Source organism: Carassius gibelio, chromosome B4 (genome assembly GCF_023724105.1).
Source record: "Carassius gibelio isolate Cgi1373 ecotype wild population from Czech Republic chromosome B4, carGib1.2-hapl.c, whole genome shotgun sequence".
In the NCBI taxonomy this organism is placed as follows: Eukaryota; Metazoa; Chordata; class Actinopteri; order Cypriniformes; family Cyprinidae; genus Carassius; species Carassius gibelio.
The window spans coordinates 24,923,659-24,936,167 of record NC_068399.1 but is presented as its reverse complement, the minus strand read 5'-3'; the positions used below and the strand labels follow the sequence as shown (position 1 = coordinate 24,936,167).

The 12,509-nt window shown below is 36.5% G+C and overlaps 2 protein-coding genes across 3 annotated transcripts; one reads left to right on the top strand and one right to left on the bottom strand.

Annotated features, from left to right (window-relative positions):
- Positions 1 to 1,330: 1,330 nt before the first annotated feature.
- cd9b (CD9 molecule b) lies at positions 1,331 to 9,489 on the top strand. Of its 2 annotated transcripts, none has more exons than XM_052555211.1 (8): positions 1,331 to 1,511; positions 5,586 to 5,688; positions 7,479 to 7,576; positions 8,004 to 8,078; positions 8,528 to 8,629; positions 8,745 to 8,834; positions 8,927 to 9,010; positions 9,129 to 9,489. In XM_052555211.1, the coding sequence occupies exons 1-8, from the start codon at positions 1,437 to 1,439 to the stop codon at positions 9,192 to 9,194; spliced, it is 693 nt and encodes a 230-aa protein (XP_052411171.1). In that variant the 5' UTR covers positions 1,331 to 1,436; the 3' UTR covers positions 9,195 to 9,489. The 2 variants fall into 2 exon arrangements, with proteins under 2 accessions (XP_052411171.1, XP_052411172.1); XM_052555212.1 differs by lacking the exon at positions 1,331 to 1,511 and adding an exon at positions 3,830 to 3,997.
- A 1,712-nt stretch (positions 9,490 to 11,201) lies between these two features.
- Positions 11,202 to 12,509, bottom strand: LOC127956904 (small lysine-rich protein 1). Its single transcript, XM_052555185.1, has 2 exons — positions 12,099 to 12,509; positions 11,202 to 11,976 (listed from the first exon to the last, which is right to left on the bottom strand). The coding sequence occupies exons 1-2, from the start codon at positions 12,156 to 12,158 to the stop codon at positions 11,719 to 11,721; spliced, it is 318 nt and encodes a 105-aa protein (XP_052411145.1). The 5' UTR covers positions 12,159 to 12,509; the 3' UTR covers positions 11,202 to 11,718.

Here is a 12,509-nt window from a genome sequence, read left to right as displayed (position 1 = left end):
ACATTCCATTTTAGCTTTTGGCAAGCATATAAGACCTTACTTTTACATGTTCTCTACACATTCTGAAATAAGTATCAAGATGTAAAAAATATTAGAAGAAAAAAAAACATTCAACTAAAACAAAAGAAAAAAAGAGAGAAAAAAAGCACTGCATGAATGATGTATAGATATGTTTCTGAGAACATTTTTAAAGACCAGATAACTTTTAATGAATGTTCTATTAATCAAGCCAGAACGTAAGGGAACTTCTGAAAATGTTGCTGTCTAGGTTTTTTAACATATATAACAACAACTTTTATCAAATATCACTGATTATATTGTAATGAGAAGGAAATAATTGGAATTTAGGTGTTAATGTACACGCCCCTTAATTTGAATGAATTGTTGTGGCTTAATTAAATTAAAGTGTACAGCTGATGTAGGAGGAGATGATGATTATTTAAGGATGGGTTGAGAGAGATTCCGCGAGCTCTCACTGATGGGAAAACGCTAGACGGCCGCTCGGAATTATTAGTATCTCCGGTGGTGAAGATAGGCAGTCAGTGATGGGGTAAATGTGTTAGACAGCTAGGGATACAACTTTGTGCTAGGAGAGCTCGTGACCGATGTAACTGTTTGAGATAATACAGAAATTGGAGAAGCTGATTAGGTGGACTCATAAACTGATAATTGAAGATTTCCTGTGCATCCTCCTCACCTGACATGAGCTCGTCCACTTTGTATGTGGGCCAATTTTGGCTAACAAGGGGGGTGATCTGTTTTATGAGATAATGTCATATTTTAACAAGCAATAAAGAATCGTGTATAAATTGCCATCTGATTGTGCGGGTTTTTTGCCTTTTCTGTTCTTTGTGCAGTTGTTACAATATTATGATTTCAGATCTGCTCATTTGAAGAGCTAGTTTTGCAGTTTTTGTTGTGAAAACCCATTGACTGACAGCTTAAAATTGAAAATACACTGAATAATGTCACAGAGAGGTGCAAAGTGCCATGTTAGTACTCTGATCACAAGATGGGACAACTCCTAACTTGTGCTGCACAAAAAAGAAAAAAGAGCCACACAGACTAAAAACAAGCACAGAAAAGACAGAGAGGTCATAAGAGGACAGTTTTACCATGTTCTTCTCCAAAATACATTATCTTTCTTTTTTGAGTAGTCTACATACAAATGCGTTACTTAATGATAATTGCATAACATAAGGGGATTACAATACTAAAGAAAGACCGAAAGACAAGTGAATGTGAGTCACTCCAGAGCTTCTCACTTTCTGAGAGGTGGGAGTTTACTGTTATAAACCATCACTTCCCCTGAGCTCAGAAGCATTGAGTCACAGACGAGCAACACAAGGGCAGACACAGACCTTTGGGAATTCAAACATATGAGAACAACAAGACTTCTGCTGCAGTGTATTTGATTTAGAAATTGGATTCACATTATGGCTAAGTCAGGTCTGTCCAGTGGAGAGGAATGCATCAAATACATTGTGTTCATCTTTAATTTCATATTTTGGGTGAGTTTAATACAGATCACTCCTAAAAATGTATTTATTGTGGGAAAAAAGTGTACATGCGTGACATAATGTATAATATAGACTTGCTATTCTGCCTAAACAATAGTCTAGTCTTTTAATTTGTTTTTGAGACAAGCTTCTAAAATACTTTTTTGATTATTTAACATAAAAATTGCAAACAATATGTGATGTTAAAAGCTGATATCTGATTTGCTGAATTGATTTGTCATTGACTGGCTCTCTGTGTCATTTCGAAAAGCGCCCACTATGGTGAAGGCAAAACTTATTAATATGAATTAATTAATAACTTAACGTAACGGACAGCAAGTGGGTATATGATCGCAATTGCGTTGATCTATTGGTGAATTAATTTTCTTATAAAACTCCCCTTGTTAACTTATTCGTTAAAAAAGTACTTTAAAAAAGAAATTAAAAAGCGAATAGACTCATTAATATTAATTAGTATAGATTACGTAAGTATCATCTCCAGGAAGTTTACAAAGGAACGTCAGCATGCCCTGATTAATATTCATTAGCCCAGTCTACGCCATAGTGGGATTCAAAATATGGTGTTATGGGCAGCAGGTAAGCAAATGTTAAGAAACTAAATACAAAACAAATAAATTACTGTACAGATTACTTCGAGAGATTTTCTCATAGGTTGAGCGGTTCACGAGAGACAAGTGTCAGGATAAAGACTGATAGCGTAGATTAATTCATGTCCAGGATCATGGTAATTTGTTTTTATTGAGAAGAACATGTAAACATTTTGCATAATGTTACCTGTTGCTAGGCAACCACATCCCTAATCCATCCCATAAATTCGGTTAAATGTAGACCCAAGGATAAAAGGTTAGATTTCACTATGAAAGTAATAAGGACTTAAGGACAGAAACCGATTACCTAAATGTTGTCCAAATAAGGGGGGGGGGGGGGGGGGTATAAATGAAACGTTATATAAATAATCTATATTAGCACTAACCAGTTTGGTTGAACATTTGGAATATAGAGAAAACAAATGCTTCCCATGCTTTAGCTAGAAACTTTAAACAAAGTGTGTTTACTTTGATTCACGTAATCTGATACCAAGTGGGTTTGTCTCGAAAATGAGATCTTGTGGACTGCTGAGCTTTGTCCACACCCTCCTATAAAGCCTGACAAAAAAAGAAAAAAGAAAAAAAAAGAATAGCTTGTTTTTTTTATTTAACTTTTTAGAACCTTTAAACAAACTGTTTAGAATATTTAAAATTAAAATAAATAAAAAGTATTCTCTTAGTTTTTAAAAAAATAATATTTAATACATCAGATGTTTATGGCTAATGTAGTAGATGCAGGAGAATATGGAGCCTGATATTTATATTGCCAAAAAAATTCAATTCTTCTGATAGCTTGTAATGTAAATCAACAAGATCGCTATAGCAACAATATATAGCACACTACTTATATAAAATGCATTTAAATATCAGTTGTCCCTATATATCTCCCAATAATATGTTTTAGTAAGATGATATTTTAATATATTTTATCAGTGTAATGCATGAAGATTGAAAGATTTGAAAAATGTTCCTCAGAAGCTTGATGTATTATATTTGGTACTTTTATTGAATTATGGATAATCAAGTAAACCAAAGTTGCTTCTGTTCAATGAGTCTTCCTCTTGAAATTTTAATAACAGTAATTTATGATAACATTTACTTCATAACGTTCATTAATCAATATTTCACATTTTAAAAAAAGAGACGTGTACCACAACCTTAAAAATTGGCATTTTTGGAATAAAATCTCAAGCGATGAGGGCAGAAGGCTTGTAAGATTGTGTACATGATGCAACTGGTTTTCAGGACAATTTTGATAAAAGCTGATCATTTGGAGTTCTTCTAAAATAATGCATGAAGTATAACACAGAAGGCTTCATTCATAGTGTTATGTTTGGTCTTCTCCCTGACCTCTGTCTCTAACCCGTCTGTTCACTTTAAGAGTGAAAAGGTGTGAGGGAAAGGGACAATAGCTGTGTTCTGACTTCCCAGAGTTCCTGAGGGACAGCTCGAGTTACATGAAAATGTAAACCTGATCAGCTTGTGTTGTCACAGTTTTGCCAACTAAAGTGCCCTGTGAATCCTTAATTCTTTTTATACTCAATTTATATAATACTAAATTGTGTTAGCTCTTTTTTCGGCCTGACAGAGTGACAGACAGATATCCTTTTTTCTGTGATCTTTTTCTACACTTTTTCTGTCACACGGAAAACCTAACATGGTTTTGCCCCTCCTCCTTTTTCCTCTGACAAAGGCCAGGTAAGGAGGGTGCGGCCTGCTGGAATTTTTTTTTTGTTCACTCCCTCAGTCTTTTAAGGTTAAAACCAAGCACATTTCAGGTGTTCAGTATCGGGTGTTTTCTCTTGAAACTACGCTTACTTTTTAGCCATGGCAGCGGGTGGACTTCAGTGTATCAAATACTTGCTCTTTATCTTCAACTTCATCTTCTGGGTATGTGTTTTTACGTCATTACATAAGCACATGTTATTTCATCTGTATGTTTGTAGAGTAAAAAGGGAACATAGTCACACTGAAATTAAAATGTGGTTGAATGTGATGTGATCAGGATATAAAAGTTTTAGTTGTTTGTTTACATGCCATACTTGGTGTATGTTTGTTTATTTGATTATCCATATTTGATGTGTGTGACAAACTTTGCTCTTTGAGAGACACATGCTCCTTAACATTTTATATATAATTTTCACACGTGAATTAAATGTTAAATAAGTTTCCTGTCTAAATGCCTTTTTAAACCGAAGCTTGGTCAGACTTTGGGTTTTGTGTGTTTCTAAAACAGACTATCTAGTTCTATCTATTATCTATTTTAGAACATATGGGGTTAGGCCATTAACCACATTAGTAATGTTTTACGTAAGCCTGTTGACTTTCTGCTTTTACTGCTGGCTGAAAATGTCTTTTGGTTTAGCTCGAATGGAAGACATTTTAACCAACAAAAAAAAAAATGAATTCACACATGGTAGTTGCAACCCGCTCAATTTTAAAACAGCACAAATAAGGTGTGGTCCGTCCCATTATCTTGACTTAAAGTGCTTCGAAACGACAATTCAAAGGGGTCTTGGTATTTAGGCGAGTCTTTGTGGTGAGTGAACAAACTAGCAAACATGGAATCCACCCATCAGTAACTCCCATTGTGTGTGTGTGGATGGAAAAAGTCCGGCTCAGTTTGGAAATCTTTGAGGGACAAGCCTCAACACCCCTGGCAGTGAGTCACTGTGACTCATATTTGTGACTGAGTTTTCCAAAACCGAAGGAAACTGGAGGATTGCGATACAATTTGTGTTTTTTTTTTTTTGGGTGTGATCTGGATTAGCTTGTATGGTTTGTTTCTTAGTATTCATTGCATCATCTGTCAAGGCACCTAATGAAACCCACTGATCCACCCTTTGTGCAACTTCGTAGAAGGTTGAATGATAAAGAAAAGTTACACCAGCTTTTTTTTTTTTTTTACATGCACAGCAATGAAATATGAACTGTCTGGTGACTATCAAAATGATCTGTTTTGACTGTAATCAAGTCTAAAGGTGTTGTTTTATTTTGTGTGTGGGCTGTTGATTAACTTTTGCCTGTGAGAACGTGTAAGAACCAGAACGATTACAATCTAGTACACGTTACTCATTCATGGAATCCACATTACAGTGTCCTGGGAATTGCAGGAGTTGGTTAAGACAAATTAGATTTCGTTCAGCATATTTTTGCACAGCTCTCTTTTTCCAGTATTTGTTCTAGGGAAGTAAGCTCTTGCTATTGGATGCAGGCTAGCAAGATTTTCAGGTTGGTCAGCTTTTTGTTGAAGTGCTTTTGTACCACAAGGCTTGTTGGACTTCATTCTTTTTTTTAAGGAGGAGGAGTGAAATGTTTAGTTTTGGGCCTGACTTCCTGTACAATCTGCCTTGATAAAAAAATCCACACTTGGCCTGCAGCTATGTTTCCTCTGTTTGGTTGCTCAGTTTGCCAATGTCACTGAAGCTCAAACTAAACAAATCCCTAGATTTATTGAATCTTTTGTTTGTTTCCTCAGCTCGCAGGTACAGGGGTTTTAGCTGTCGGTCTCTGGCTGCGTTTCGATGAAAGAACTAAAACACTCTTCACTGGAGAGGGTGCCCCGACAGTGTTCCTCACAGGTGAGTTTGACCTGGATTTTTAGGTTACCCTTCCTCAGTCCTCAATGATTAAAAAAACACCCTCATCTCCATACACAATCTTATATCTCCTTTTATCACCTACGTGATCAGGTCTTTGTAAGTTGTTGTTTGGGTATGAGGCATAATGGTGGTTATGGAAACCAGCCACACCTATTTCCAGACACCAGACCATCTGTCATCTGAATGTTGCATATGAACACTTTAAATCAACATGAAGCCAATGAATAAGGAGTTGTTCTGGCTTCTGTACGGAGTATCAAAACTGATAAATAAAAAAATAAAATAAACACACCTCACCTTTAAAAGTTTGGAATGATAAAGAAATGAGTCTCTTATGCTTACTATTAATCAAAAATACAGTAAAAGCACTTATGATGAAAAATTACAATTTAAAAGAACTGTTTTCTGTTTGAATATATTTAAATGTAATTTATTCCTGTGATGCAAAGTTGAATTTTCAGCATCATTACTCCAGTCTTCAGTGTCACACAGTCATTCAGAAATCATTGTGATATGCTGATTTGCTTCTCTCTCTCTCTCTCTCTCTCTCTCTCTCTATATATATATATATATATATATATATATATATATATATATATATATATATATATATATCCTTTTTGCTCATATAAATACAGCCTTGTTGAGCAAGAGCAACCACTACTACTTTTAAATCATTAAAAAATTTCAAGCTAATGATGGACATCACCCTGACTCGGTTTTTGAACATTTATTGAACAATCCTGTTTTTAAAGTGATACAAATAACTTGACCACTGCAACAACGTGTAATATTCAGAGCATTCCATGTATTCCTCTAGGCTGTGTTTGTTTTGTGAAAGGCACAAAGACTGGAGTCCTTGTTTCTGGCATGCGGAAGAAGACCACAAACAAAATTAACTTTAAACCAAAAACCAACCCCCTGATAAATAACATCCTTCAGATTCTCTCTGCCCCTTCCCATCATCCCTCACAGAGCTGCCTTTCTCCTTTTCATCCACAGAACCCGCATTGTTTGCTCTCTTCTCAACTCTTGCCCGCTTTGTTTTTCCTTTCTCAAGATCTGTCAGAAGATCTCTCGCCTCCATCGATCCAGAAACATGATCAACTCGATGGGCAAGTGTCCAAGTGTCTTTCAGAGGTTTCGAAAGCGCTTTGAGTGACAGCAGGGCGTCTTGCAATGCCAAACATCCTAGTGACAGACAGTCCAGAAAAGCTACATTCTTTAAAATAAACATTCCAAAAGGGGTTTTAGAAGAACCGTTTTCGGTTCCCCAAAGAACCTTTCAATGAACTGTTCTTAAAATAACCTTTATTATTATTGTTTTTATTGTTATTTGTGTGAACAATATTATGAGAATTTAGTTTTCCACTAAAAAACTTTGAGCAATTAAAAGGTTCTTAAAGCTAATAGATCCCAATAATGAAAGGTTCTTTTTAAGAGTGTGGTAGGGTGGTGTTTCATCGTTTCTGTAGATACAGCACAATCCACTTGCGTAGAATTTTGTTTTGCATATCCTGCTTTGCATAGCTTATTCTGATAAAGTAGCTGAAGGAAATAGTTATTTATACACTGACATTTTCATCAGGTTTAAGTTACTACAACCATAGATTATTCCCATTTACAGTAAATTGCCTTGATTTTCATTTGTCATTTCATTTGTCTTTTTATTATTATTTTTTTTTTTTCAGATGAGAATTCAAAGGAATAGTAAGACTGATGTAATGGTACAGGGAAATAATGAATGTTCTCTCTTTCTCTGTCCACAGGGGTCTACATCCTCATTGTGGCGGGTGCGATCATGATGGTGGTCGGGTTCCTCGGCTGCTGTGGCGCAATTAAGGAATCAGCTTGCATGCTGGGACTGGTGAGTCCTCCCAGATTCTTCCACAGCACAAAACAAACAGATCCTGATTGATATTTGTATTACTGATGTAGTTAAGTTACACTGTTAAAAATAAATGTTTTTGCAGTCATGCCATAGAGGAACCATTTTGAGTTCCTCATAGAACATGTGAATGGTTCATAAAATAATTATTTATTTCTTCCCGTGAAGAACATTTATAATCTGAAGAACCTTTTTCTGCTTGAGAGATAATGGTTCTTCGTGGAACCATAGATTCCAGTAAAGAACCTTTTATTTTTTTTGATGGATGGTTGTCATGTGGCTTTGACCCAAATTCATGATTTACTCTTTTTAGATGGCAGGGTAATTTAAACCGAACAAATCAGAAGTGCACTTTAGATATTGTTGATGTCCTTGTTCACCTCTGACTTTTTCTTGCTCTCTCCAGTTCTTTATGTTCCTGCTCCTCATTTTCGCTGCAGAGGTGGCCGCTGGAATCTGGGGATTGTCCAATCAGGAAAAGGTGTGTGACAGAGTCAAGTCACAGTTATTTATATAGTGCCTATATACTGTATGCAAAACAGATTGTCTCAAAGCAGCTGCACAGAAGTAAAAAGGAAGATAGCAGTGTTGTAAAATTTCAACAAGTATAAAATGACTTTAATTTCAGCTGTAAAACACTTTAGAGAAGATAGTTGTCTTGTAGTTCAAGTCAGTTTGATGTTGATTCGATGGCGGTGTCAATGTTACAAAATTCATCACTTGTGAAACTAAATTTATAAAGTAGCTCTAAGGAAGACAAGCGTGTCATTGAACAGATCAGCTGAGTTCAACACTGAAATTCTGCTCTCATCCATTAGCGTTGTAACCACCCTTATAGCATAAAGTTAATTATCTTTTAAGGCCCATTTTCCCATGATCCTCTTTCATTTTCCCTCAGTGTGACCACTTCTTTCTTTCTCTCCTCCTCAGATCGTGACAGATGTCCAGACGTTCTACAAGGAGACGTTCGAGAACTACAAAAAAACTAATCAGGAGGCACTGAAAGAAACTCTGCGAGCCATTCATTTAGGAGTAAGTGTTAATTTTTATGGTTCGTTCAAACCACAACATCAAAACATTGAATGAATGGAGGGAAAAACAGCTTAATGTTAATCCAACTGAATATGTTCTGTCTGTTTATTATTAGCTGAAGTGCTGTGGACCAACCGGAACCATTGTTGATGGAGCATCCGATACCTGTCCAGCAAAGGAGGGACTTGAAAACTTGGTCACAACGGTAGAATTGAAATTAACATTAATGAATCTTAAATCTCTTTAAACAAATGTTTTTTCCATGAGCCATTGTTACCTCTTGTGTTTCTACTCCAGAGCTGCCCAAATGCTATTAAGGAAATCTTCACCTCTAGGCTTCACGTGATCGGAGGGGTTGGGATTGGTATTGGTGTGGTCATGGTGAGGAGATACTCATGCATATGATTCAGTGCATTTTCACCTGAAAAGCTTTGACACCGAGTCTTTCTCCTCATGTCACACTGCTGTCAGATATTAACCGTGTCTCTTTCATCGGCAGATCTTCGGTATGATCTTCAGCATGCTTCTGTGCTGCGCCATCCGACGAACCCGGGAAATGATATGAGCTGCCCTTCGTGCTGCAAGCCTGTATTCTGCTCTGTATTTATCTGAGTTTGTAAAGGTGTGTGTGTGTGTGTGTGCGCGCGTGTGTGTTTGGAAAATCACTCTAATAAACTTCTAACAAAGCCCAGCTTTAGTCAAGCACTCTTAACTGTTAAAGGTCATGCATATGTTGAGTGGAGTAATGAATTTTTAATTTCTTTGGTGTTTCAACTAATGTTCATTTGCCTCTTTGAATGTACTTGTAAGCTTCGAACACCTACTGTAGTAAATTACAAATAAAGTTCAGAACTAATTGACTGAATGGTGGTGATCTTTTTATTATTATGTGACAAAGCTCTTATGTGACAAAGTATTAAGCATACAGTTTTGTTCAAAATAATAGCAGTACAATGTGACTAACCAGAATAATCAAGGTTTTTCGTATATTTTTTTATTGCTACGTGGCAAACAAGTTACCAGTAGGTTCAGTAGATTCTCAGAAAACAAATGAGACCCAGCATTCATGATATGCACGCTCTTAAGGCTGTGCAATTGGGCAATTAGTTGAATTAGTTGAAAGGGGTGTGTTCAAAAAAATAGCAGTGTGGCATTCAATCACTGAGGTCATCAATTTTGTGAAGAAACAGGTGTGAATCAGGTGGCCCCTATTTAAGGATGAAGCCAACACTTGTTGAAAATGCATTTGAAAGCTGAGGAAAATGGGTCGTTCAAGACATTGTTCAGAAGAACAGCGTACTTTGATTAAAAAGTTGATTAGAGAGGGGAAAACCTATAAAGAGGTGCAAAAAATGATAGGCTGTTCAGCTAAAATGATCTCCAATGCCTTAAAATGGAGAGCAAAACCAGAGAGACGTGGAAGAAAACGGAAGACAACCATCAAAATGGATAGAAGAATAACCAGAATGGCAAAGGCTCAGCCAATGATCACCTCCAGGATGATCAAAGACAGTCTGGAGTTACCTGTAAGTACAGTGACAGTTAGAAGACGTCTGTGTGAAGCTAATCTATTTTCAAGAATCCCCCGCAAAGTCCCTCTGTTAAAAAAAAGGCATGTGCAGAAGAGGTTACAATTTGCCAAAGAACACATCAACTGGCCTAAAGAGAAATGGAGGAACATTTTGTGGACTGATGAGAGTAAAATTGTTCTTTTTGGGTCCAAGGGCCACAGGCAGTTTGTGAGACGACCCCCAAACTCTGAATTCAAGCCACAGTACACAGTGAAGACAGTGAAGCATGGAGGTGCAAGCATCATGATATGGGCATGTTTCTCCTACTATGGTGTTGGGCCTATTTATCGCATACCAGGGATCATGGATCAGTTTGCATATGTTAAAATACTTGAAGAGGTCATGTTGCCCTATGCTGAAGAGGACATGCCCTTGAAATGGTTGTTTCAACAAGACAATGACCCAAAACACACTAGTAAACGGGCAAAGTCTTGGTTCCAAACCAACAAAATTAATGTTATGGAGTGGCCAGCCCAATCTCCAGACCTTAATCCAATTGAGAACTTGTGGGGTGATATCAAAAATGCTGTTTCTGAAGCAAAACCAAGAAATGTGAATTAATTGTGGAATGTTGTTAAAGAATCATGGAGTGGAATAACAGCTGAGAGGTGCCACAAGTTGGTTGACTCCATGCCACACAGATGTCAAGCAGTTTTAAAAAACTGTGGTCATACAACTAAATATTAGTTTAGTGATTCACAGGATTGCTAAATCCCAGAAAAAAAAAAAATGTTTGTACAAAATAGTTTTGAGTTTGTACAGTCAAAGGTAGACACTGCTATTTTTTTGAACACACCCCTTTCAACTAATTCAACTAATTGCCCAATTGCACAGCCTTAAGAGCGTGCATATCATGAATGCTGGGTCTCATTTGTTTTCTGAGAATCTACTGAACCTACTGGTAACTTGTTTGCCACGTAGCAATAAAAAATATACTAAAAACCTTGATTATTCTGGTTAGTCACATTGTACTGCTATTATTTTGAACAATACTGTATGTATGGTTTACTGCCCTCTGGTGATCTTACAGTGCACCCACATCCCAACATCATTGTTTTACTTCCAAAATGTTGTTTTAAATGACAAAATCCCTGCATTTAAGTTTAGTTTATTGTCAACTCCTTTTATAGAGTTTCAGAAATCCAATCTGAAGGAACTGATATTTTATTGGGTTGTAACAAGTCTTATATGATAGGATAAATAACCAAAAATAAAGAATCAGCTGATATAAATGTAACATTTTTCAAAATCCATTTTTGGCTAAAATTAATAAAATGTGGCTGCTTTGAAATGCATCATGACAGTTTAAAGAAGTGAGAAAGTTTATATGAAACATTTGTTGTTTGCTATATTTACAGGTAGGCAAATTAAATATATAGTAAAACTAGCTGCAGTTAACTGACAACTTACAATTTATTTAGATAACTTAAATATCCATCTTAACTAACCTTAATAATTTATCCATTTAAGTAAGCATGCACAGTTATATTTAGGTTTAAATTGGCACAAATTTAGTCTTCATTTTTTGATCTTTTGTTTTTTGCCCTTTTTTCCTTTCTTCTTGGTGGCTCCAGTCCAGCCAAACCCTCTGAATTCCAAGCAGTCCACTGCATTATGGGAGATGTAGTAGACGTTCTCCATGGCAGCTGGACTCAGAATATCCACCTCTGTCTTTGTGGATTTGGCACTGACAGACCTCTTCTTGGAAGAGTGCTTTCTTTTGCTCTTTGCTGCAGGCTTGGAACTTTGAGATCTTGACTTTTTGGTACCTGAAGGCTATAAAGTGTATAGATTTTAGGGAAAAAATGTGAGAGATCTTCACACATTTCAACCAGATGTTTCTCTTTTAGTTTTTTATGCAATGAAAAGTGAAGATAAAATATAAGACAAATTCTTACCATTATTAAGTGCCTTCCTCTCACACAATAGTTAGACGCTTGAATACACTTATAACCCATGTATCAATGCTTGTAAGGTGATGCTTTACTAGATTTTAATCTCATTTTGCAATCAGCTTCAAGAGAACTTCTATCTAAAGCTGCCGTTCCTCTCCAGTGTGTCCCTCGTTTATGAGGTCTTTGTTGTGTGCTGTTGTTTATCTAGGGTTGTCCTGGTGACAGCTCATGGGAGCTTTTTCACGGGACTCATCCACCAACTGGCTTTTCAGGTCAAACCAGGATGTTTTTTGCTGTGACCCCCCGACATGAACCTGCAGTGTTTGAGTCCATGTATCTGATCATATGGTAAGACTTAGGAGTGATATTCAGAGACTGAGGAATAGGAACCTTCCTGAATATTCTAATAACTAG